The sequence below is a fragment of the Triturus cristatus genome, chromosome 8 (assembly GCF_964204655.1).
Source record: "Triturus cristatus chromosome 8, aTriCri1.1, whole genome shotgun sequence".
Classification (NCBI taxonomy): Eukaryota; Metazoa; Chordata; class Amphibia; order Caudata; family Salamandridae; genus Triturus; species Triturus cristatus.
Window position 1 is genome coordinate 1,471,062,615 of NC_140591.1, and position 26,740 is coordinate 1,471,089,354.

General features: G+C 43.5%; 1 protein-coding gene across 4 annotated transcripts in view; it reads right to left on the bottom strand.

Moving 5' to 3' along the window:
- Positions 1-26,740, bottom strand: part of FCHSD2 (FCH and double SH3 domains 2) — a 490,271-nt gene that overhangs the window by 213,540 nt on the left and 249,991 nt on the right. For all 4 annotated transcript variants that reach the window (XM_085623302.1, XM_085623300.1, XM_085623301.1 and 1 more), the window contains exons 6-7: positions 14,833-14,966; positions 1,874-1,928 (exon numbers count right to left, since the gene is read on the bottom strand). In XM_085623302.1, the coding sequence (XP_085479428.1) occupies positions 1,874-1,928; positions 14,833-14,966 (189 nt within the window). The remainder of the gene's footprint in view (positions 1-1,873; positions 1,929-14,832; positions 14,967-26,740) is intronic.

Here is a 26,740-nt window from a genome sequence, read left to right on the forward strand (position 1 = left end):
AGCCAGGGGGATCATGATGTGGTTGGTTGGGGGGGTCTGGCAATTTCTGGAGGTTTGCCCAAAAATTACAGCACTCACCATTCAACGACCCTTCATTTACTCTGGGTTGACACCCTTACTCTTACAGATAGACGTATACTTGTTTTCATGTTACATTCCACAGGTTATTCTTACATTTAACTGTTTCATTGATTGGTTCTATGTATTTCCTAATACAGGAATCATTGTCGACTCAATTATTAAATCTTAGTTTATTCATGTTTCTGGAATTATTTATGCCACCAAAGCATTTCTAGTAAAGAATCAAGGTACTTGATAGAAATACATAAATGCTGCAGGACAGGTGAAGTAAGCCACATGTATCAGATCCGAAACAAAATTTGGTCTTCAGGCCAACAGAAGCCATATATGTCAAAGAATGTCTCCACTATCTTCTGCTGAAGGAGAATGAAGTCAGGAAGGCGGACATCAACTAAGCCAACAGAGGAGTATCGCAGAGGAACCTGTTTCTCCTGTACAGAGGTGCACTTATCAAATCTTTCCAGACAGTCAAGAGGCACCCGACTGTAACACTCAATCGTTGGAGCATCAGTCACTACAGTGAACCCATGTTTCCATGAAGTACTCATATTACCCACACAGATAAACAGGCCTATATTCCTTGGCCGGACCAAAGGATCATTCTTGAAAAGGCGCTATCTTTAAGTGTCGAAGTCACAGAGCAAACGCTCTCCTACTGGTTTCTGTCATCTCAACTGGAATTTCTCTGCCACTTCAAAGAAAGTAATTGCTTTGAAATCCAGAAAATGTTTTATGTTCTGCTAGATCCAAGTGCTGTTGAGAAGCACGTTTTTTTTATTTTTTATTTCAAAGTATTTTATTGTTTTTCAAGAAGAACAAACAGAGAATAATACTGTACCAGGGTTAGCATAAGATATTTGTGAGGTAAACAGATCACATATAAAAGTGTAAGGTGAGGTTATTATGCCTATAAGAGTATCAAGGGCCTAACCCTAATGAACAATAATTGAGGAAGAGAGACGAGCAGAAAGAAAAGAGGAAAGAGAAGGCGACAGAAGAGATCAAGGGCTAGTCTAGCGATATCTTCTACTTACAAACTTCTGTACAAATGTTGGCACCCGAGCAATCAGGATTTCTTTCTTCAGGATTACAAAATATAAAAATGAACATTTCTGCTTGAAAATGTGAAAGCTTATTCTTTATGCAGTACAAGTTCCTGAAAACTCTTATTGTGTGATGTTTGCCAGGTTCAACAAACTATATTTATGTACAAACTGAAATGCAGCAACAAAATATTTGAACTACATAACTTTGTAAATATCATATGCATAGCTTGTTTCTCTCTTCTAGATTGCAAGATTCTGAGAAGTATTTTTAGAAAATCGTGCAGGACACCTCAGAGTTCAAGTCCTTGCTTTTTAGATGTGTATGCACCCTGCATTTCACAAATTCAAATCCCCTTTGGGCAGCCATGCCTCTTATCCGTCTAATGACAGCAAATGTGTGCCACTGAGGCGGTAACTGAGGTATTCTTTTTTTTAGATTATGGAAATCCTTTAGAGAGAAATTAATTGGATGGAGCATATGCAATCAATGAAGGGCCAACACTACTGTGAAAGGAGGATCAATATTCTTCCAGAATTTATTCAACTGTCACAACACTTCTTTGTAAAATAGTCCGGAAAATACACACCAAGTTGGATCCACAACAGATGCAAAATCAAAAAAACAGGTTCAAACCCAACACAGATCACAGCTGTCAAATTAGTAGGCAATATTAGCAAATAGCATATGCATTGGATTAAATTGCTTTTTAGAATCAGCCACACTTCGAAAAGTTTTAAAAGCCTACCTTGACATTGGCCTTCTGTAAACTTATTCTCGATTGAAATAGGCTGAGTTTAGATCTGTAAAAAAAAAACAATAAACATTTTAATGATTTTACGAGAAACTGGGAGATCAGCTCTGATGCTATTTTACAGGAAACAATTCAATTGATTGTGCGGAAAAGCATTGCGCTGGAATATAATGGGAAAACAAGCATTGGCAAACCTAATAGGTCTGTCCTTGTGAAACTGGTGTGACAGTTATTTCTTTTTACTGCCTGGATACGATACCAAAATTAAATAAAAAGAAATAAAAAAAGAAAACATACCGTTGCCTAAACAAGGCAGCGATATACTTTGCAATAACAATTTTAAATAAAAAAGTAACCATTGCATATATTTTTAAGAGAATATTAAAAGTGTTACATGCAAGAGTATTCATGCACACCTAAGAAAATATCATTCTTATTCTTATAATCTTTGAAATACTGTGACACAAAGACATTGCTTATAAAAACATAGATGACTAAACAATAAAAAAAGGAGAAAGAATGGAAAGAAAAAAAGCATACTTAGATTAAAGTATTGGCCCACCAGTCCTGGAACTAAAGTACCCTTTTAGGCGGACCCACTGGGCAACAACGTCAGTGGCCCTACGCTGAGGTGAGCGGAAGCAAATGAACAGACTAATAGGGCTGACCCAAAGCCCATCTATGTTTATATATACGAATTTATTTTTAATTTACGGTGACTTTTTTTTTAATACACGAGACTGCTAAATGTCAGACTTTAAAAAATACAATGGCAGTTTCTCAAAACGAGCTGTCATAAGCGGAACAGACAACAGATGGTGTAAACGCAACGCAACCCACACCAACAAGACAAATTCGAGTTAGGACAGACATAGACCAGCGATGACATTACTCAATTTTGGGAAATACCACAAAATGTTCAGGCGTGGAATCCCAACAATATAAATAACTCCTGCTTTAGCTGCATCTCTTCTCCGAGTCTGCAAAAACCAAAATATTTGCCATGCGTTTTCCGTTCGACTCTTTCACCGTTTTAGAAATGAAATAATTTACAAAACTCTAACCTTTAAAACACACATCTAAGAAAGATTTCCTAGAGTAGAACAAGGCCTTCTTTGGTCCTTGAAAAAATTGGAAGCTGACTCCTCACAACATCTTTCATCCCTATCCCCAAATCAAGTGAGGTACACACTACTCATGACTGACAGCGGTCTCAAGCAGGGCTGTGTGCTTGTGCCCCCTCTTATTCAATCTTTACACGACCGTCATGGACATTGTGTTGAAACACGCCAATCTTATCCCTCCGAAGATAGGCAGAACCAAGACGCATATACGGCAATATGCAGATGAGATTATTGTCCTCCTGGACCACTAGAGAATAGGCCTAGAGAGAGCTCTGAATGCAATGCACAAGTATAATATGGCTAACAAAATGGCAGCAAATGCTTGTAAGACCAATATCTAGTCTTTGGTCACCCAGTCAAAATAAGGTGTAGCCTGGGGGCGTTATAAATTGAGAATGCCGAGTCTTACAACTACCCGGGTGTATGGTTAAATGTAAATGTAAATGTCAAGGTACTTATAGAGCGCACTGTCACCAGACGGCCACCTTGCGGTGTCGCCTTTGCGGTTTCCTGGCGCTGATACTCATACTGCTGTGGAACCCCTCCTGGCTTTCCCTGTGAAGTGTCCACTCCTGGGCACCCCCAGGGTGAAGCCAGGCATCCTTAGCGCTGTTGGGGCCGGTGTGGAGGCTAAGCAAGCTATTGCCCAGAGTTGCAGCGTGGGGCCCGTGATTAGAATAGGCACCGAGGCGAGAATAGACAGGTCTGAGGAAATTGAGCCCGAGCCCCGCCGAGGCGGGAATCGAACCCTGGTCCCTGGCCAGAACTCTGCTTCAGGGTCTGCCGCTCGAACCATTGAGCCACACTCCTCTCTTCTCCTTTTGTTTCCTTTCTCCTTTCCTTTGCCTGTCCTTTTTTTTTCTGATACCAGTGGTTGCCGGGTTAGGCTCGCGTTATCCATTAAGGCGCATTACCCTCAAGACATGTATGCACATGTAAAAGTTTGCCTTGGATACCCTTGCGTACCCTGCTATACGCTTTCTGTATACCAATAAAGTATTTTGAGAAAAAAAAAAGCAACTGAGGCATGCCCTCACAAAAGCTGAGGTAATCATCATCAGTGAGTAAATTTAATAATTCTCTGGAAAGCCCGTCCACTGGTTCAATAAGACGGGTTCTGGCAGCCACATTGCTGCCAGCGATTACTTATTTACCCGGGTCAGTTAGTACGCACCCTGGACAAATACCATGTCAAGCCTTACAAAAGAGTCTTCAGCCTACCTCCGTATCTACGGAATTGCCTGATAAGGCTGGAATTCGGACTGGTGGCCCAAATGTGGGCAAGCATGGTAGCCTTTGTACATAACTATCATAGAATAATCAAGGCGCCGGCTAATGCAATGAAAGCAGCCATCCTGCCCATCTTCAGCCAAAGAGGGAATCTTTGGTCACAACACCTACAACGCTCAATTGGCACCCTTCAAATTGACCAAGAGGTGTTTAATGGCCTGCACCTCTCGTGTGTCGTGCTCAAACATGCCCTGAAAAAACAATCTAAAACACTAGCCAAGGAAAAAGACATGAACCAGCTTAAAAACGCGAGAGTTCTGCAAGCCGTGGGGTGGTTGAATTTTAACACACAATCGGATTTTGTCAGACCGTAGCCTAGCTGTCAAGTCGGCGCTGTATAGGTGCCTAAAACAAATCCTTTTAGCCAGGTTAATGGGCCGACAAATCAAGGAATTAAACCCAAGATGGTGATATCTCAGGGCAATTGAAAACTGCCGACTCTGCCACTACAAATATGAATCTTTTAACCCTTTGCTTTCTCGTTGGCCCGCACTTCTCATATAGCGCCGCTGACTACTAAAAACACTTATCGCTCACAGTGCCCGAACTTGCAACGAGGCAATAAATCTACTCGTTCAGCATCACGGAGCCTGAGGATTTAGCAAAAATAGGACAAAAATATATATGTTAATATTATGAAACAGAGTATAAAGGATGCAATCTCCTAAAGATCGAGCCTGATCGTGTCATGAGCTACTCGTTGTCGCTGCACCTATTTATTGCTGCTAAACTTAGATCCTGCTAATACACCTTTGAACTTAGCCCTGCACTTAATATTCAACACACTGCGACTGTTTTTTAACGCTTACATTTTGGGTTTTTACTGATTTTATGCATTAATGTTTTTAACTTATAAAGTAAAGATTTTTATTAATCATGCAATAAAGATTTCATTTACTACACTACCAGGTGTAAGGGACGATAAGAAAATACTCTTTATAACAGACACCACTGTAGAGTGAAGGAAATTTGAAAGTATTTCTACACTTTTTTAAAGTGGTTGTACGAAAAAAAAAACTAATTTGCAACAGACCTACTTTGAAGGTATTTTACTGTGGATTTAAAAAAAAATACTTATATCTTTAATTTTTAGTTATATAATGCTTTCTTTAATATTTTTTTTCCATTGTTAAGCAAAATGTAACATTTTCATAAACCTCAATAAAAGCTGGGCTACACAATTCCACTACATCTGTCTACACGAACAAAACTAATAATTTCATTACCTAAGGGATCCACAAAAATAAGCTCTTACCATAAAAAGACACAATACAACACCTAGGCATCGGAGATGCATGTCACATAATTTTCACCTAAATGCATGAATGTGGCGAACAAGTCCCTTAATGCATTATCGCAGCTTTCCACAAGCGTATTACATTTGGCCCTACAAGTAATTACATGTCTGCAGTTCCACAAACTCCCAGAGTCAGGGATAGAGGACTTCAGCTTCAAGGCAACGCTATTTTGCTGACAATTACTGGGATCATGCACAAACTCAAATCCATCAATTGCATCTCAAGCAAGTTTAACCTCGCTAACACTCGCCTCTCAACTACATTATTCTGCTCACGGGGTAAAATATGCTTCTGAAAGGCTATCTTTAGTGCAGCATTTGAGCCTTGGTTCAATATACATTTAGGATCCAATATACATGCATTATTCGATGAGTCATCCATTGGGCCGTGCATACATTATATATAACTGCACAATTTTACAATGTCCACAAACAGAGATAACAATCAATCAATTCTGGACTAAAAACCCCAACAAAAACTTTAACAAACCACCAGCATCACTTCATAATACATCATTAAAAACCTGAAGAACGGGACCGCAACAGAACACACATAACAGAGTGTATTCTGGGCAATTTCTTTTAGAGAGCGAGCTGACATCAGGGGCTGTCAGCTCCACCACAATAGTTCAATAGGGCATAGTTGGTATACGCTATACATCTAATATATTAAAATGAATTTTATTAATGTATTCAGAATTGTTCTTTGCAGCCATTTATGCTTATCACCAACTTCCCACAAATGCTCTAAGTGAGTTTTAAAAAGGGTAGCTTTTTTACTATTTACAACCAAAAGAAAATCAGCCAATAAATGTTGAACTCCCAATAACAAGTCCTTCTTGAAAGTCTGCTGTCCATGAACGAAACATTTTTAAAATAGATATCTTCCAGTTGAAGATCCTGCAAAGCCATCAGTGGAATTACCTTGTCTGTGTAGGCTTTTAGGCGAGGGATTGAAGAGATTTTACTAGATTAAATGCTGACGTTTAAAAGCCCACTCAAAGTCTTCATGCCCTTCATAATTTTAGGTATATGACAGTACACACCTAGCTCCAAGGAGTAGTATGCTTAAGAACAACCTCAGACATAAGATGCTGTGCACAGAACACTATTGTGCGAGTGTGTGTAGCCATGCGTGTTAGTTTGAAGTCCTGTTGGAAGCAAAATTACAGAAAACTGAACGTGATGGAGAAAAGAACATGCAAAAATAATATTAGAATACTTTTTTCATACCTAATTACATGGCCACATCACATCCCACATATTTACAATTCAGCGATCATAGCAATAAATTGGCCTGCAACAGATATTTCATTGTTTGGTCAAGTGCTGAAGCTGTGATCTACCATTGCTAGACAATATTTTTGAAGCAAGTGACAAAACTCCTGAAAAAGATGTAGGGCAGTTGCCTGACAGCATGTCCTCATGTTAAAAAAAAAAAAAAAAAAAAAAATTCTACTTATGCCTCCCTTTCACTCAAACATTTAATTTAACCTGCATAACTAGGTTTGGGTCGCCAATGACCTCTCCAACATCAACTTTCTCCACCATCCTGCATGCAGCTGGTCGTCTCCTAGAGCCATACAACTCCCAGCACCCACAACTTTTCATACTTCCCACTCCTCTCCACAAACAAGAGTCTTGGCCCCAACAAGCTGACTTGCTGCTGGACTCATGGTCTCTGTGGCTTCCGCCCCCGGCGTTTAGTTCCAAGTACAACCAAGCCATGATTAAATTCCTCAATCTCAGTCCTCAAGACTACAGCCTCCTCCAACTCCAAATCAGCCCCACAGCTGTGTGGAGCTTAGGTGTGAGGGGTACTGGCTATCTCCAGACTGGCTTTTAGCCTCCAGTTGTTGGTTTCCGATCACATTGTCCTCTTCCGCCAATACTAGGACGGCAGTCGGCCCAAGTCATGGAGACGATCTCTAGTCTGTGGCTGCTGCGCTTTAGCTGCACTCAGCCATCCTCACCATCAGCACAAATGTACTAATCACTTACACCACTCACACCCACTCAGCATGGCTAGCTTCCAGTTGCTAAAGACTTGACATTCTTCGCTCAGTGTTCCAACATCTTTTCAGTGCTGTCAAAGTGGTTTGTCTTTTTATTTTTAAATGATAGTTGCTTGGAACATGGATGTACACACAATAGACACTCATTATTTCATGTCCCCTCTTAGACTGAGGAACTCTGCTAGCAGTGTTATCCAAACTATCACTTAGGGCATAGAAGGTGCTCTGTGCACATGGCAAGTTGTGAGCCTGTTGGCTGGGAAGGCAAGCTGGGCAAGGTATGGAGACATGGCTGATATAATAATCAATGAAGATGTGATGTAATGAAGAAGATGCTAGTGTTCTAATCCGCACTGAGTTTGGAGGGTGTGTTTAAATGATGGCCTCATGAAAGCTTTGTTGACTCATGCTGATCCACAAGTTCAAGTGCAAGAGGTAGATGATCCCATGGCAGTCCTGAGTGAACAGTTTGCTGATGTGTTTCAAGATAAATTGGGGTGTCTTAAAGGGTATAAACATCACATAAAGGGGAAAGAGGGTGCGATTCCCATTGTTACCAAAGTAAGGAGAATACCTTTGAACTAACAAGCTGGTGTGCAGGAGATTAAACGTCTGTTTGAGATGGTTGCTATTGAATCTATTGAGGTAACGAAGTGATTAGCTCCGATTGTCGTTGCAAAAAAAGCTTGTGGCGAGACTTGAGTGTACTTAATAAGGAGGTGGTTGTGGATAGATTTCCTCTACCAAACATTGACGAGATCATCAGCACTTTGGCAGGTGCAAAGTACTTTACTAACTTAAATTTAGCTTCCGCATACCATCAGGTAGAGTTAGATAAGGTATCGCAAGATTTGAAGGCGTTCATAACAGCCATTGGAACATTTAAATTACTCAGAATGCCATTTGGGCTTGTCTCAGCAGCCTTGGTGTTTCATATCATGTCCAATGTGCTTAAGGGTCTGTCTGGTATTAAATGTTACCAGGATGATTTGTTAATTTATGGAAGCACAAAGGTGGAACATCATTCAAGGGTGCATGCTGTGTTGGAGAGATTGAGGAAAGCTGGTTTGATGCTGAGGAAGGAAACATTACAATTTTGTGTACAGGAAGTTAATTACCTTGGACATTGCATCACAGGACAAGGTGTATTTCCCACAAAAGAGTTAGTTGACACATAGTGAAATTGCAGGATCCTGTCAACAAACAGGAGTTGGTATCCTTTTTGGGAGTGATAGACTATTATTGTAAATTTATCCCTGGATATCCTGACAAGACACAAAGTCTTAGGAGGTTGACTGGAAAGAATGTCTGCTTTGATTGGAGTTCTGAATGTGGTAGGTAATTCAATTCTATCAAGGATGATCTGAAGAATGCACCTTGTTTGCAGGCTTTTGAACCAGGTAATGAGACCGATTTCATGACTGACGCTAGTGCCAAGGGCATAGGAGCGGTTTTGCTACAGAAGAGAAATGGGTTGGAACATTTAATAGCTTGCGCTTCCAGGTGTTTGAGTGGTTCAGAGTTAAATTACTCGGTAATTGAGAAAGAGGCCTTGGCAATCTTTTGGGCATTGAGGAAGTACAGGAATTTGATTTGGGGTATCAAGGTTAAGGTACTCTAAGATCATAAACCCTTAAAGGAAGTTTTCTCTAAAAAAAGGACTAGATTCAAATTCGTCAAGGATTAGGAAGTGGATCATTTCACTTCAGGAGTATGACTTTGAAGTTGATTATATTCCTGGGGTGATCAATTGTTCTGCAGATTGTTTGTCAAGTTTGGTAGATGCCAAGGAGATTGATCCGGAAGAGGAGAGTCTTGAAGATGAAGTTATAAACATCTGTGAGGTTACAATGGGTGCTGTCGAATAGTTGGAATGGATAAGTGAGATAGTTAAAGGCATGGACATTTCAAAGGTGATAGAGTTGTTGTTGATAGGGAGAAACAAGCTTTTTGAAAAACCTTGGTCTATGGTTTGTGAGGAATTGTCTGTTATGGATGGTATGCTTGTTTGTGGAACTAAACTTGTACCACCGTTAGGGGTACAGAAGAAACTACTCAATTTTGCACATGTTGGTCATCTGGTCATAGTAAAGACTAAAGAGTGTTTGAGGATGCAATTCTGATGGCCAGTGATGGATAAAGAAGTTGAAAGAATGGTCCGAGATTGTGTGGAATGCTGCCTGAGTGATAAGGTTTTAAAAAGTAAGCAAATTCCCATGGTCTGCAGGAAGCTTCCCCACCCTCTCTGGGATGAAGTTGCCATAGACATAGTGTTGCATGGTGTGAGTCATACTCCTTATTTGATAGTTGTGTTGGATCTATATTCTAGATGGATTGAGGTAAGTTCTGTAAGAGACATTTCTTCTGCAAGTGTGATAAAATCTTTAGAGGAAATATTCAAAAGAGAAAGTTATCCCAATTCCATTCTTTCAGATAATGGTCCCCAGTTTTGCTTGACAGAAATGCAGCGATATTTAAAAGAATGTGGTATAATTCATAAACTAATTTCAGTTTACCACCCAGAAATCATTGGTGCTGTTGAGAGGGTGAACAAAACTCTTAGAGAGCATTCAATTAGCTAGAGCAAGTAACCTTAATTGGAAATCTGTTCTGCAAGACAAGATAACAGTGTATTGCATGTCTCTTCACTCAACCATGGGCAGAACACCCTTTGAGGTGTTCAAAGGAAGAGCTTCCAACTCAAAGTTGAGTCCAGGTTGGATGGTGTTGAACAAAGGTTTGAAGAATAATGGGATAGGTGATGAAGGCGCAAAGAACTCAAGCAACAGAAGGCCGGGAAGCTGTACTTTGATGAAAGGAAATGTGTACGGACCAATTGTTTGACTGTGGGTGACTATGTTAAAATTAGGGCACCTGTTGGATGTCAACCACGGTCAAAGTATACAAAAGCCAGAAGAGTTATTAAATTATTCAAGAATGCAGTGAAGACGGATGATGGCAGAGTTTGGAATAAGAGCAGGGTTGTCGTGGTCAAATCCATCTCAGATTCTACTTTTGTGGATGTGGGTTGTGGTAACAATCTACATTCTAAAAATGGTTGTGATTCTTCTCAAACAGGGTCACAGTCTTTGCCAGGCTCTGTTAGGGAGAAAAGCCAAAGAGTGAGTAGACAACCTTTGCATATGAAGGATTATGTTTGTTAGGATCACTTTTAAAGTTTCACATTCAATTTCATTTTTAACCATGTTGCTTTTCATTACCCTTTTCATTTGTAAGCTGTATTTCTAGGTATGTGTATCTCGTTTTATTAAGTTTCTTTTGTTGTAAAGAGGGAAGATGTGTGACATGTCATCATCCAAGATTCCATATGGAACCTTGGAATGTGGGGGAGTTTGGGATGAGTCAGTTGAAACTGGCAGTTGATGGATGAGGTGAATAAACGTTATCTTTACACTTAATCAAGTGTGAGACTTACTTATTCATAGGTGGTGGACACCACACTCTCCATCTCTTAAATCTGATTTCTTTGGGGCTATCTAGGATCTATTTAGTTCAAAATAGGACTATACAAGATCTTCTCAGCTGGACCTCTAACAGTGTCGATGGAAGACTAATCTGTCTCCAAGCGCCTCGAGTGTGGCTCGGGACTCACAAAAATAGTTTTCCCACCCACAAGTCACATTTTCCCCATGTTCTCTCTCGCACAGATCACTGAGCTACTTTGCTTGTCAATATTGCCCTTCACAAGCAGAAACTCAGTTCATTTCTGATTTATAAAAACCTTTTCTAAAACCCAACCATCAAGCAAGGCTATTTAACAACCATCTTACACTTTGCTATGTATTAGGGAATGTATAGGACACAGAAGATGCCAAATGCTCCCCCCACATACTTACTGATAACCAATAAACAGCTTTCCAAATGAAAAAGGGCAGTTTCTTCACAGAGCAGAGACAAAGGCTGATCATCAAAGAAAAAGTGGAGAAAGTATGTCTTAATATTTGGCAGAGACAATGGACTCCTGTCTATTTATATGTGGCATGGGGCTTGCTCCGTCTCCAGTGAGGTTGTTTGGCCCCCTTACAGATTCTCTGGCTTGCTAGATGTAACCTTGAAGGGACTTGCCCAAGTGCACTTAACTCTGATGCTTTGTAACATCCAAGACTGGTGCTGGTACCTGCAAGTGTCTTCATATCTACAATTATGAAAAAATGCAGCCTTCGCGTTTTGGATCTCATCACACCAATGTTAATCCCTTAAATTCCTGGCCCTAATTAAATTAATAAATCTTCCTTAAAGGTCCTAAACTGTGCATCAGTTAGCAACTCCAACCTATGTCCTTTTGGCAGGACATAATCCCGGGGTCCTAGGTTTAAGCCCAGGCCTCAAACCTGGGCTCAACAATCATTTCTTTTCTAGAGAGGGCAATGTAACCATGTCTTTGAAGTTGGACAATCATTGTTTGGTCTCTGACATAGCAAGTTGAGCGATTTCTCCATCTCAACAATATAGAAATACTCTCCATTTAGCTAAAGTAATTTGGAGAAATGTCACTGCAGTAACAATGGGATTACAGGGTTTCTGGACTTTCTTCCCCCAACAGGTCTTTTGCTCAGTTTGTGGAACGAAGACTGAACTGGTCCAGTGTGATGCTGAAATAAGAATCCCATAAACAAATAAAAACATGCTTCACTTTCAATGTAGCTGGAGCACTATAAGGCAATGCCAAATACTTCCCCACCACCTCCAATTAGAGCAGTTTTCAAGTATGGCTCTTGACTGATGCAGCATTGGTCTGCCTTTCCCTTTTTCGACGATAAGCCTATAGTCAAGACTGCTTATTGTTTACTGGTAGAGATAAGAACCACCAGAAATTTGTGTCTTATCTGCCTCGCTGCTTTGTCATTATTTGTCTAAACACATGAGTTACAAGCTCATGTTGACTGCAAAGACAACAATGCTGCTAAGCAAGGTGACCTAACTGATAGCATACTTACACAAAGCTTGCTTGAGATAGACTACTGAATGAGAACCAACTTTATAAACCACAACATTCCAGAGAGAACGGTCTTTCTTTTCGACAGTTTTGTCTTCTGCTGGCCATTAGGTTTGCAAATAGTCCTTGCTCTCTCAAGTCGTGTTTAGGATACTGAGCACCTGGTGGACACAAGACCTTCTTGGTCGTGTCTCCTAAGAAGGGTGTGCCGTTGCCATTTCACCAGTTTCTAGACTGGATATATTAATTTTCCCAACAAGAACTAAACTTCTGAATGCCACTATTATTTCCAGACTCCATTACTGTAACTAGATGTGTCAGTGTCACTGCTTCTCACACTACAGAGGGTTTTCACAGTGGCTCTTCTCTGGCATCCCTCGTCATCAATTCACTACCTACGGTACAGCCGCATAGTGGAGCTGTACATAAAGCACCCTGTCCATTTCTAGGGTTTTTCTGTGAGTTATATGCCCTATGAAACATAAATTGCAACGTCCCTATAAATATGCAACATGGCACATCTCACAAGTGCAAAAAATAATCAATCGATTCTAGACAAAGTGACCACAACAGAATACATAGCAGAAATCTGAAATACAAAAAATAATGTATAAAATATCATCTCTGGTATTAAATTGTAAATAAGGCTCTCAGTTTTCCGTTTTATTTGATTTTTCCGATAATTACAGAGAGCCAACAATATGTTTCCTGTCTGTATTTATTTTTTAACATGGAAAAATACAGAAAATTGGAGTTCCTTTCAGTGAGTTTTAATACGGTCTTTCATCAATTCCAGTCTAACAGCTGAGCAGATTAATGATGTGGGGCGTTAAAAAACAGGGTGAGACATCCTTAAATAACAACATATGTCTACATTCATTTAAAGAATAATGTGAATACGTATTTACCTGTGGGTGTATTATTATGTTGTATTTGGCTGTTTAGTTTGCGAAAACCCAACAGGCGTGAAAGTATGCGTGAACGTTGATTAGTTAAATACATGTGAAAATATCCCATTTCACAACTTCATTTATCCACAGAACACAAAATAAATATGGATGAATATTGATAAGATGACACAAAAAAAATATGGATAAATGCAAACGGTAATGTTAAAAAAATAAATACCATAAAACCGAGAGCCCCAATTATAAACAATATTTATTTAAAATGCACTGAGAACTTTAATCATTTTCCACCCATGAGGCATTGTCGGAGAAATATAGAATTCACCCACAAACCCTGTGAACAATGTTTTTTCTTAAACAAAAAACTAATGGGTTACTTTGAGTTAAACATCTGAGATACCTTAGGAAAGAGGAATTATGATCTGGTTTCAGACTGATGCAAATAAAGTTACTTTATAGGGTATGTTACACAAGAGAACACATGATTACATTTTGGTAGATCACCTATCGATTTGTGTTTTATGGGCTGGGGTCAGGTAAGCACCTTCTATCAAAGAGAGTGTTCTAAGACAAAGAAAGTGTTGAAGTTGATAAATTACCAACCTGGAGAGAGAATGGATTTCAAATGTAACCTGGACCCTAGAACAAGCTGCTGGGAATTTGGGAAGAAGTTCCCAATGAGCTTTACCGCTCGAACCTCAAAAGTATATCCTAATTCTATGGCATATTGGATGTGAAGTTCACACTCCTAAAACATCTCCCAACCAACCAATCCAATGAAGGATCTGGATATACTCTCAGGTTTTAGCACCATATAACTTAACGTATACAATAAAGAGAATCACAAAAACCATCACACTTGTTCGTTTCATGGTTAGTACTCAACAAATGTAATCTTTGATATAGGTAAGCGAGTGGCAACAGATTCTTGAGCATTCAGTACTCCAAGGGATGGTTACCAACATACTGAGTCAATAGTCATACAGGTGCTAGAAAGAAGATGAATAAATGACTGAATGAAGGAACGAAGACTCATTTGAATAAAGCAGAATTGCAAACTAAACTATCTCAAGTTTGGGAAAGTGAAAACCTTAAGAAATTCCAAAAGACCCCTAAAGTAGCTTATTGAAAACAAATATAAAGTAGTCAAGGGGCACAAAACTAGGGCTAGTGATGTTGAGTTCGTCAATAACTGAAGCTTATATCAAAGTGTGAGAAAAACTGCTCCAGAAAGAGTGACCCCAACATTTTAGACAGTCAATAAGATATTTTGGTGTGCGTGTTGGCAAACAGACGTATACAACAGGCTTGTGACATCAAATACAGGACTCTGAATAGTATTTTTGAGAACAAGAAACATACTTAGCCTCGATGTCTGCTTTTTCCCGCACCGCATTAGCCATCTGCTCCGTCTCCAAGTACTTCTTCTTGGCTTTGGCCAAGTCTTTGACTGTGTCGAAAAACTCAGTTTGGATTTTTGTCAAGTTTTCCACACACTACAAATACAAAAATGGAAAGACAGTCATATTTGGAGGTTTCCATGCTTTAATACAGCACATTGTTGCTGGTTGTTTGTTGATCTTAACTCACCTTCCTGATGTCAAGTTAAAGTGAAATATACTGAACAAATGACTAGCACTTAATCTGCTTTGCAAACATTTCCACCCTTAGTAATGAGATAGTGAGAGTAAATAACTTGTGGTGTGGAGAATGGGAGGGTCTGGCCATGGGCAGATTTATATAAGTAAATACTCCAGTTTTCATATCCTGTGAGGCAAATACTGCTACATTTCCAAAGCACTGACGTGGGAATAGTAAAAATATTCTAAAACAAAGAGAAATATTTTACGCGCTCACAGAATTTCCCACTTATAACAGCCTCCGTTTAAAAACACCTACCATATCAGTGTAGTGGCTGCCATGCGGTAACCCTATTTAAACAACATCGAAGTGCTACATGTCAATCATGCATACTGCCTCAGTAGTGGCCTGTGGTCCACACTGACGAGTTTGTCAACAGTACAAGCCAAGCCGCTCCTCTTCAAACATTGAGATCAGCTGTAACAACTTGTTCGCTGAAACATGGTACTTCCTGTTCCACTCGCTAAACTGTGCCAGACATTTACAACTTGCTGTGCAGCGAGTGGAGCATAAACATTTTGACATTAGAGAAAACAGACACTCTCCATTCATTTCTATGCAATTTCAATATTGTCAAAAGTAGAGATGACCACAGAACCTATGTTTGAAGATCCATTGGTCATTTTGAACACATATTTCTACAAAATGTCAATTTTTTTTGCTTCGGTGACCGTACGAAAAATATAATTATTTTCAATGCACCACACAGATCTTAAACTTGAACAGGGGGCACCAGAGAACCGTACAACATGGCTGTCTCAGAGGACAGGTCTCCTGGCCCAAATGTAGAAGCTGCAATTACTAGCCCTGCTACCGCTGCTAGCCCGAAGTGGTGAGGATCCAGACATCAACTTAGAGTCGTGTCCACATTATAAAGAGCTTGTGGTACACTCCTGATGGGGGCTTATTAGCATGCTTGCTGGAATCTGGGTGTAACGCCCTGAACGTCTCAGGATCGTTTAACAGACACGATAATGAGAACGCAACCACTTGTGAAGGTTTAGTTATTTTAATGAAGGCAAAAATAATACAAGGAATAAACAAAGGTTATAGTCACTGGAATCCTCCAGGCTAAGTACGTTACCAGCCCACAGCACGGATGGTCCTAACCGTCCTCTGCATATACGCCGATCCCGGCGTATGCCAACAGAGGGCAGAAATGAAATGGCCGACAATGCCAATCGGTAGGCTGTGAGGGGCACGAAGAGTGTTGGGGAGAATCGAGGAGTCAGGGAAACACCCAGCCGGGGTCTCTACCTGAAGGGAGCAGCCGCTCAACCTCTTCCTCAGACTGCACCGGGACGCGGAGTCACCTCCTGGTGATGCGTCACCGATACCCCAATCACAAGCAAAGAAGACTGAACCGAGAGCAGCCGCTCGATCGATCCTGTGGACTTCCGAGTCTGTAACGCGGCAAACACCTCCTGGTGTGCGTTACAGCTGGCAGTCCCTGTATCTCTGGTCGGGCTGGGAGTTACGACTCCAACCAGCAAAAGCGCCACTGCGCTTTGACTCAGCCGAGTCAAAAAGCGAAGCTCAATGGTTATCCGGTAGAGCTTCCGGGTCCTTCACAGGTGACGATGGGGCAAGACACGGCCCAGGGAGTAACGACTCGACCTACCTCCGTTCTTGCCTTACTGGAGCACCACTCCGGAACACTGCTCTTCACTAAGCAGGTACGTCGGTTGTAAACACAATATCCGACAGCGTTGTACCTCCCGGTTCATCCCTTTATAGGGCGTTGTTTTCCTTGAGTTATGTAACAGCTCTCCTGTTTACATAAGGGCGTGTTTTCCTTGAGTTATGTAACAGCTCTCCTGTTTACATAAGGGCGTGTTTTCCTTGAGTTATGTAACAGCTCTCCTGTTTACATAAGGGCGTGTTTTCCTTGAGTTATGTAACAGCTCTCCTGTTTTACATAAGGGCGTGTTTTCCTTGAGTTATGTAACAGCTCTCCTGTTTACAGAACCTCTCAACCGCTAAGCATCCTGGGAGATGTAGTCCGTTTTCGCTGGTTACCGTTTTCCTCCCCTCGCATGACAGGAATTCTTGACACTGGGGTGGCTTAGCAATGGGTGCCGGAGAGTCCAGCTAGCAGGACCAGGACTGCAACCGGGGACTGTCAGTCCTGAGGAATCGAGGAAAAGCAACTTGCAGCTGTGGCTGCATCTCAGTCTGCAACGGCTGCGCGGGCTGGCCTGGGCAGACCGGCCTGGTTCATCTGCTATTGGTTTGGGCATACACTACATTAACCCACTGCGCACATGGCACACTACAGATTTGCGCTGGGGCCCTGTGGGGTGACTACAACTTGTCGACGTCTACAACTATTGTTTGGACGGGTGGTGCCTGGCGCAGCACGGCATTCCATTGGCACTTTGAGTGCGAGACAGTGGGTAATGATGGCACACTGAAACTCCTATAACTGTGATTGGACTGACAGTCATATTCAGCTCTAGAAGTTGTGTTCTTGCAGCAGACCTCATATACAGAGGCTGTTTTCTGTAACCACGGTGGGAATAAAGGACATCTTACTTACCTCCAGTAACGCCTTATCTGGTAGAGACTCTATCTAGCTGCAGATTCCTTACCTTAGAATTATAGCAAGGCGTCAGAATGGAACTGGCAAATTTTCGTGAGCAGCACCGCAGACGGCCAGTAGGTGGCGTCGATCGGCTTTGTGTGGCTTCATCGATCGCGCAGAAAGTGACATATGCGGGCCTATATAGGCGTCATGCCAGCGCTTGACGTCAGTTACTTTTCCCAAATTTCCATGCCAGGAGCTCGGAGCAACAAAGAACACTGACTACTGATGTGGAAAACTAGGGCCCTGAAAGAGGAAAGCCCTGTCCCTAGAAATCTGTTTGCAGAGCGGGAAGGATGGGTGGGTCGATAAGGAATCTGCGGCTAGATAGCGTCTCTATCAGATAAGGTGTTAGCGAAGGTAAATAACTTGTCCATCTGATGGAGACTTATAGCAGCAGATTCCATACCTTAGACCAGATACCCAAGCAATACCTCCCCGGAGCTGGGTATACGAAAAAAAATTATAACAAAAAATGTCTGTAGGACTGATTGGGCAAAGTGCCCATCCCGACAGACCTGACTGCCCAGGAAGCAGTGTTTAGTGAACGTGTGCAAGGAAGCCCATGTTGCTGCCTGGCAGATGTCTAGGAGCGGGGCTCCAGTGGTCGCAGATTTGGCTCTGGTGGAATGCGCATGCAAACCCCAAGGGAGTTCCTTTTTGGCCAGTGCATAGCAGATTTTAATGCAGAGCACAATTCATCTGGAGATGGTCCGCTTCTGCACTGCCTTTCCCTTCTTCGCTCCGACACACCCGATGAAGAATTGGTCATCCACCAATATCTCTTTCATGTGGTCAAGGTATAATGACAACGCTCTTTTTAGGTTCAGTCGGTAAGGTGGGTGCTCTTCCTTAGAGGGATGTGGTAGAGGGTAAAAAGTAGGCAGAGTGATGGACTGACCTACATGAAAGAGTGACGAGTTTCAGGAGAAAAAAAGCTCTAGTTCATAGGACAAGCTTGTCTGGGTAGATGATCAGGGATGGAGGCTTGGATGACAAAGCTTGAAGATTACTGACCCTCCAGGCAGATGTTATTGCCACCAGGAAGGCCATCTTGATGGTAAGGAGCCTGAGAGGATAGTGCAAGGGATTAAAGGGAGCGCACATCATAAACATCAGGACGAGGTTAAGTTCCCACTAACGCATGATAAAGATAGGTTCTTGAAAGGTTTGCAACAACAAATGTTTCCGCCTCCTATGTACAATAGTGGATTTGAAGAGGGATGGCTGGTCAGGCAACCGCAGAAAGGCTAAGATCGCAGAAAGATAACCCTCTAAGGTGCCCAGGGCAGAGCCCTGCTGGGCAAGGGAAAATATAAAGAGCAGAATCTGAGAAAGGGGGTCAACCTGGTTTTCCGCAGACCATGCCACAAACTTGTCCCAACGGTAAAGGTATACAGTTTTGCTAGAGGTACGCCTGGCTGCCAGATTAACACTGCAGACGTCCGGTGGATGGACGAATGCTGTCAACTGTCGCCGCTCAATCACCACGCAAGAATGTGGAGTGTTGACAGGTTCGGGTGGAGAACCCTCCACTGCTACGACAGAAGATCCTCCCGAATGGGGCAGCCTGATCAGAGGACTGATGGCCATGCTCAACAGCTCAGGATACCAAACTCTCCATGCCCAGTCCACAGCCACAAGGATGACTTGGGCCCAGTCGTTCCTGATCTTCTTGAGAACTATGCCCAGAGTGGTATGGCTGGAAAGGCGAACAGGAGGCCTGAGCTTCACTTGAGAGGAAAAGCATCTCTGAGCGAGAGCCGCCTTGGAAACTCCAGCACGCAGAACTGCTGAAATTGCGCATTCTCTGCAGTGGCAAATAAGATATAACCAAGAATCCCCCACTGCTGAAAGAGACCTTACTCCACCCCCAGGTGGCTATGCCATTCGTGATTCACTAGGCATCTGCACCAGAGTTCATCCACCCTGGCGTTCAGAAAGCCCGCCAGGTATTGAACCACCAGGAAAATGCACTGACATTCCAGCTATGTCCAGAGATGCAGGACCTCTTGACAAAGGATCGACGACCCCACCCCGCCCTTTTTGTTGCAGTATCACATGGTCCATGGTGTTGTCCGTGAACACCTGCACTAGCCTTCTCTTGATGTGGGGCAGGAAGGCATTTAATGCCAGCTGGAGCACCCGAGCTCCAGAAAGTTGATGTGGAGTCCAGATTCTGACTGAGAACAGAGGGCTCTGATTTCTACTACTCCCAAATGGTCTCCATCCCAAGAGTGACACATCTGCCACTACTGTCAGATCTGGCTGCAGAGGGGTCTGCCGCTGACCCAATCGCGGTCTGTTAACAATCTTGCAGATCATGTGCAGTTCCCGCTGAGATCTGGACCATGTCAGAGAGATTTCCATGATGCTGTGCTCACTGGAACTTCAGGTCCCACTGCGGAACCCGCATATACCAGTGGGCATGTGCCACAAGCAGGATGCAGGAGGCCATGAGGCCCAGCAGCCTCAGAGTTAGTCTCACCGAAATCCAGGATAGAAGCTGAAACATCGGCATCATAGCCCGAATATCCTGGACGCTTCATTTGGAAGGTTAGGCCCAAAACTGCAGTGTGTCCAGAACAACTTAGATGAAGGGGAGCGTCTGAGAAGAAGTAGGGTGCAACTTCGGCACGTTGATCGTGAACCCCAGCAAATGTAGGAGGTCCGCCGTAGTCTGGAGTGGGAGCCTAGGGTGAGCCCGCTTTCAATAGCCAGTTGTTGAGATAGGGGAAACCTGGCACCCCTGATCTCAGCAGGCGAGGTGCAACCACCGCCATCACCTTGGTGAACACCAAGGGGCGCTGGTTAGGCCAAAACGGAGCACAGCAAACCTAAAATGCTTGTGACCCACCTTGAACTGCAGGCAACGCCTGTGGGCAGGCAGGATGGGAATGTGGAAAATGTATCCTGCAAGTCAATTTACATTCTGCAAGTCCAACGCTACCATCCAATCTCATGGGTCCAAGGCAGACAAGACTTGAGCAAGAGTGAGCATTTTAGACTTCTCCTTCAGGAAGAAATTGATTGGGCACAGGTCTAGAAAAGGACGAAGGCATAAGTCCTTCTTGGGCACTAGAAAGTAGCGGAATAGCAACCACGACTTACTTCTGCCATCGGCACCCTCTCTTTGGCACCCTTGGCCAAGAGAGCCATGACTACCTGATGGAGCACAGAAAGAGGGTCCTCTGTCAGCCTGTCGCAAGCAGGTGGCATGGGTGGAGGAGCAGTCTCGAAGGGGAGGAAGTAGCCCCTCTGGACAATCTGTAAAACTCATTTGTCTGATGTTATAGACCACCCCAGAGGTGCAGGTAATGGTGAATCCAGCCGCCCTCGGGGGTGCCCATGATAAGGAGCAGACTATAAGGGCTTGGAGACAGCGACTGCCGGGGGGAGGTAATGTGGTGGTCTTGACAGACTTCTGACTGCCTGATCCACGAGGTCTGTGAGCAACTCGTCCTGGCCACACAGAGGCAGCGAGGTTTGCACGCCCCTGTGGCCTCGGGATGTAGGACGAGTCCGGAACTCCCTTCCATGGCCTTGAAAGGAGCTAATGAAAGACTGGGGGTGTCAAGGGGCCATGGAAAGGCCCAAGGACCTGGTCATAGTCCTACTGACCTAAAGTGCTTTAGCGTTGAATCAGCCTGGTCTCCGAATAGACGGGTGCCATCAAAAGGCATGTCCATGAGCAATGCTTAGACATCCCCAGAAAAGCCAGTCATCCTCAACCAGACGTGACACCGTAAGGCAACTGTAGACTAAACCGTTCTGCCAAGTGCGTTGGTGGTGTGCAGTGATCGTGAACTTAGCTGCATCTCTCCCGTCGGCAACCGCCTGGAAGAGTACAGGCCGGGCCTCTTCTGGGAATATTGGCAGCACCTGCACAACCGTATCCCACAGAGCATGGGAATAGCAGCCCAAAAGGCACACAGTGTTGAAGGACCACAGTGCCAGGCTGGTAAAAGAAAACATCTTCTTGCCTAAGTTGTCCAGCCTCTTGGATTACTGAAACAAACATAGAAAAGTTGCTGAGTTAGTCTTGCGCACAACCAATACGTGTATATGAAACGAAGAAAAGGATTGCTCAAGGGAACAGAAAGGGAAACGGCCACCTGCGTCCCAATAATCCTCCGTTACCAAGGTATACAGAGGATAAACCTAGAACAAGATATCGTTCCCGAGTACAAACACATAAATGTTCAGAGTAATATCAATGTCTCAAAAGAAGGATTCAGTCCATATAATCAGGAAACAGTCTTCTTTATTTTCTTATTTCCCAAAGTCTCTCCTTAGGGCCATTGCATGACAATTCATAGTACCAGGTGAGCACAAAAGTTGCAGCCAACACGTGTTTCGTCTTGGGTTAGTGGCCCAACGACTTCATCAGGGCAAATAAAATATTAAGCAAGTAATACATCACACATTAGGTAGGGCCTAAACTTGATTCCATATGGTTAGTATCTGAGATTCGCTCGTATTCATCCAGTTTCAACGATAAGGCATATATAACTGGTTTGGACTATCGGTCAATTGTTTCAAAAACCGTCTCAAGAATAAAAGGAATGTGTATCGCTAAAAGGAGAGTACTCCAATCATTAACGTGTGGGATTCATGTAAAAAATGGATTACTGATCTGGTGGTGTGGTTGGGAATGTGCCAGGATTTACATGGGAAGTGGAGGCTTGGACCACCAAGCTCTCCAGTGTAGTGTGTTATGTGAGGAAGTTGGGGTCCCCTGGGAAGGGGTGATGGTGGCGGGCAATAGTCCTGTTCACAGGAGCCCCTGATTTGGGCTTGGACTGAGCCTCAAGCAGGACGTCAGTAAGAGCTTCATTAAACAGGAGAAGCGGTTCCGAAGGGGACACTACTGGTTGAAGCACTTCTGTCAAGATTAGGGCAAGCTAAGGTCAAAGACCTCTGCTGCCCTCTCATCACAGTTGTGATTGACGCTCCCCCCTCTGTAGCCACGGTATGGGATGAAAGCATGCCAGTACCTGGAGAGGTATCCAGTCTGCTGGCATCTCCCAAATCCTCAAACCAGTCCATGTTAGGGTCATAATGCTGGCATTCTTCAGGGTCAAACGACCCCTCCCACTCCTCCCGGAGACCTGGCCCATAGGAATAGGGCCAGGCTCTGGCCTGCAAGGCATGGATCCGGTCAGTGCTGGAGTCGGCGTCAGGCAACACCCATCCGGCTGTGTCGCAGTTGGGGTTCAGAATGGGGACGGCGCCAGGAGTATCTGCATCGGGATAGACATCAGGGAAGGTTGAGGTGACACGACCAGAGCTGATTTGTATCGATATGTGGATCCAAGGGGCTCGCCTGGTGCCAGAGCAGCCAGCGTGAATACAGTAGGGGCCCCTCCTGTATCTCTTGGGCCCAAAGGCACGCCAGAGGAAACGGGCCACTCAAATATGAGTTACATAGCCTCATAAAATTCTCTCAATTGGGTGGTGGTGGCTCCGACTCCCGGAAACTCAGGGAGGTGTGGCGACGGCCCAGGCACTGAATCGCGGAGCCAGGCCTCAAATGTCGACGCTCTCTCGTCTTGACGGACAAAGAGAAGTCAAAGACCTCTTCGACTTTTTTTTCTTCTTGCAGGACTTACGTGAATGACAAGACGACTTTGAGTGCAACGAGGATCTCGGACTACAGGACCTTCCTCTCGAACGGGACCTGGATCATTGCACATCGAGCCGCCAGCAGCCTGAGGGACCGCTTCCTCAAGGCCTTCGGGTTCATGGTGCAGCAAGTCTTCAGATCGTGGTCAGCTCAAGGCACCAAAGGCAAACAAGATGAGGGTATGTCACCGACATCGAGAGGTGACAGGCGCTACAGGGCTTGAAGCTGACCTTCCGAGAGGACATCCCTGGAGAAAGCCTCAAAAAGACACAACAAAAAGTAAAAGAAAAAGTTAGTTAAATATTTAGTAAGGGGTAGCTCTCCCTGGATCTGAGCTGACTGGCACTGAAAGAAAAGGACTGACGCCAGCATGTTGGGATAGCACATATACAGACATCTTGCACTTCTTGCGTGGACTACGCCGATGACACCACCTAACGGCGTGCAGGTGTACTGCCCACAAAAGATTTCTGGATCCAGTCTGACGCCTGGGGATATTTCTAAGGTAAGGACTCTGCAGCTAGAAGTCTCTATCAGATAGACTGGTTCTTGAGGTGAGTGTGTTGGGCCACAGCCAGCACACCTGGGACTAGCACTTTAGTCAGGTAGGTAGCGGTCAATGAAAATTCAGCTGGTCTGTTCAGGATGCGGTATACCCACCTGTTGTGTAGTTGCAATAACTGTGCTATGCAGCGTGCCGGGACAATATGCATTGCCTCCTCTACTGACATTGTGCCAGTGCTCCTTTATTGAGACATGCTTTATTATTCTGGTGGATAATTCCAAAAAAAGGGTGATAGAGAAACCCGATCATTGTTGTCTTGTTACTTAATGGGCCAATTTGACGTCTTATTAACAATTATTGCACTCCCTCAGTTTAGGATAGATCTGGCAAACAGCACATTTGGTCGATACCCAACATAACGGCCAAATTGGAGCTGAAACAGCAAAAGTTACAGTTTGATAAACAGTAGAAGCCAGGACAGTGAGAATACCAGCATCAGAAGCAAACTGAAACCCACGATAATGAAGTAGCAACATTACTTAAAGAAAAGAAAGAAAGTTTGCTATCTACTGATGGGTAAAAAGAGACACCTTAGCCATGAGAATACATCAATTGAAGGAGCAACTCAACCAACATGATACGCTTCTGAGTGCAGCTAAAGGGAGAATGTATGAAGTAGAAGACTCCACCGAGAATCAACTGATACATTTGCCAAGCTGAATAATTAAGAATTGGAAGGGCACTTGTGCAGAAATATCAGAAGTATCCAATATGGAAGAATTTGTAGAGACCCTGTTGGAGTCCCTGCTTGGATGAGGGGCTTCTTTCTCTCAGGTGTTTATTGTGGATAGAGCACAACAGATCCTTTGCACATAAACCTCGACCAGACCAAAACCCCAAGACCATAAGTGCATGCCTGCCCAACTACAGGGACAACAAATCACAACTTCCAATGCAGTGCTTCCTTCACAGCATTTTATGCTGAATTTATGCCGTTGGTACAAGAAGGCAGAAGAGCAATACTAGAGGTCAAGAAGCTACTGTGCAAGAAGTCCATCAAATACTTAATGCTATATTCAGCCAAACTGTTGCGCATAATGAAAAGGTAAATTTTTCAGTCAGCCGGAATCAGAACTGTATTTTATTATAACACATCTGGGCTCGCATTACACATGCAGCACATTTTACTTCATTGCACCAGGCGCACCTTTAAAAAAGGTGCGCCCAGTGCAATGAAGGAAAATGCACCACATAATGGGAAAAGTGCTGCCCCCAGGGCAGCTGCAAACTCGAGCTGCCCAAGGGGCAGTGCATTCATGTGAAATACCGAGCGGCTGCTATAGAGCCGCTTTGTGTTTCACTGTGTAAGCGGCAACCTGCCTGCACTTTTAAAGGGAAATAGAGATCCCCTTGCTGGCGGGTGCAGTCAGTGACTGCACCTGCCTGCAGGGGATGTCTAGAGGGCCATAGGTACCCCATTTAAACCCTGCCGAGGGCTGCTCTCAGGAAGCACACTGTCAGTGCGCCTCCTGAGGACTACTTTGCCTCTTCACCCTGTAGCATGGTAAAGGCGCAGAGGCAAAGGGGATTCCCTTATTTGCCGGGGGAACGCCCCAGGCAAATGAGGGAATGCCCCCTTAAAGATAGCGCTGGTGCCTTATGTGCGCCAGACCTTTTGGAACTACAGAAGGGGCCGCACTAGCGACTGCGGCCCCTTCTGTAATACCAAAGTGCCCCATGGGCGGACAAAGCGGGTGCAAAGGGCCGTTGCACCCCGGGGCACTTTATCGAATATGGTCCAGGAAGCTCAGAAAGGGTACGAGATTCGGGTCCAGTAGTCAAGGATCCATTCTTGGGGCAGTGAACTGTAGTCGCTGACTAAATTGACAATGATTAACTGCATATCACGTATCCATTAACAGTCATTCCTGCATACCCAGAAGTCAAATGAGTTCTATATATTCTTCTGCCCAAGTGTGCTGTCTTTGGATGTTTAGTAAACACAGCAGTTTCAATAACTTATTTTTTTTGCCACTTATAATGATCGCTCACCTTGGTCTGAAGTACTGCATGCTTTTGGACCACTTTTTTTTCAGTACTATTGTAATTTGCTGGATGTTTGGAGTAACAGGATTATCTTGAGATGGGAGATACTAATTACCATGGGCCAGATACAAGATGTGGCGTGCACTGCGGAGATGATGTGTGACGCTGTGATGATTCCTCTGTAGCTTTGGTTGTGATGAGGCTGTTTACTAGCGATTGGTTTGGTGCGGGTGGAGGATGGCTTCTCACTTTAGCTGCAGTCACGAGGGTATCATGTTTGTTGAGTTGCTTCTTCAATTGATGTATTCTCGTGGCTAAGGTGTCTCTTTTTACCCATCAATAGATAGCAAACTTTCTTTCATTTCCTTAAGTAATGTAGATATTTCATTACCATGGGATTTATTAAACCGCTTGTCTGTATTCTTAAATGGCACGGGGACCAAATGCCGTAACTGGTATAATAAACACAATCACATACCTTTCTGCATCTCTATGAGTTCATAAGATTGTGAAATATGACTTTCTATTGGCACCACTTTAGGAATACTTAGATGGAATATACGCTGGATTAACAACCGGATTAAACCTGGTTGAGTACTCGCATACCATGATCACCATGAGATTGATGTAGATCTACTTCAAGAGACACACATCTCACCATTAACACAACCCACATTTGCTTCCACTTGGGGCTACCACAGGTATTTTTCTATTGACTCAACCTATTCCATGGAGGGTGGTTACTCTCATATGAAAAACTATGAATTTAACCATAAAGGAATAAATAGGGGATTCACAGGGGTGGTTTATAATAGTTGTGAGGTGCTTTGACTCAATGAAGATGGTACTGATAAATATATATGGCCCA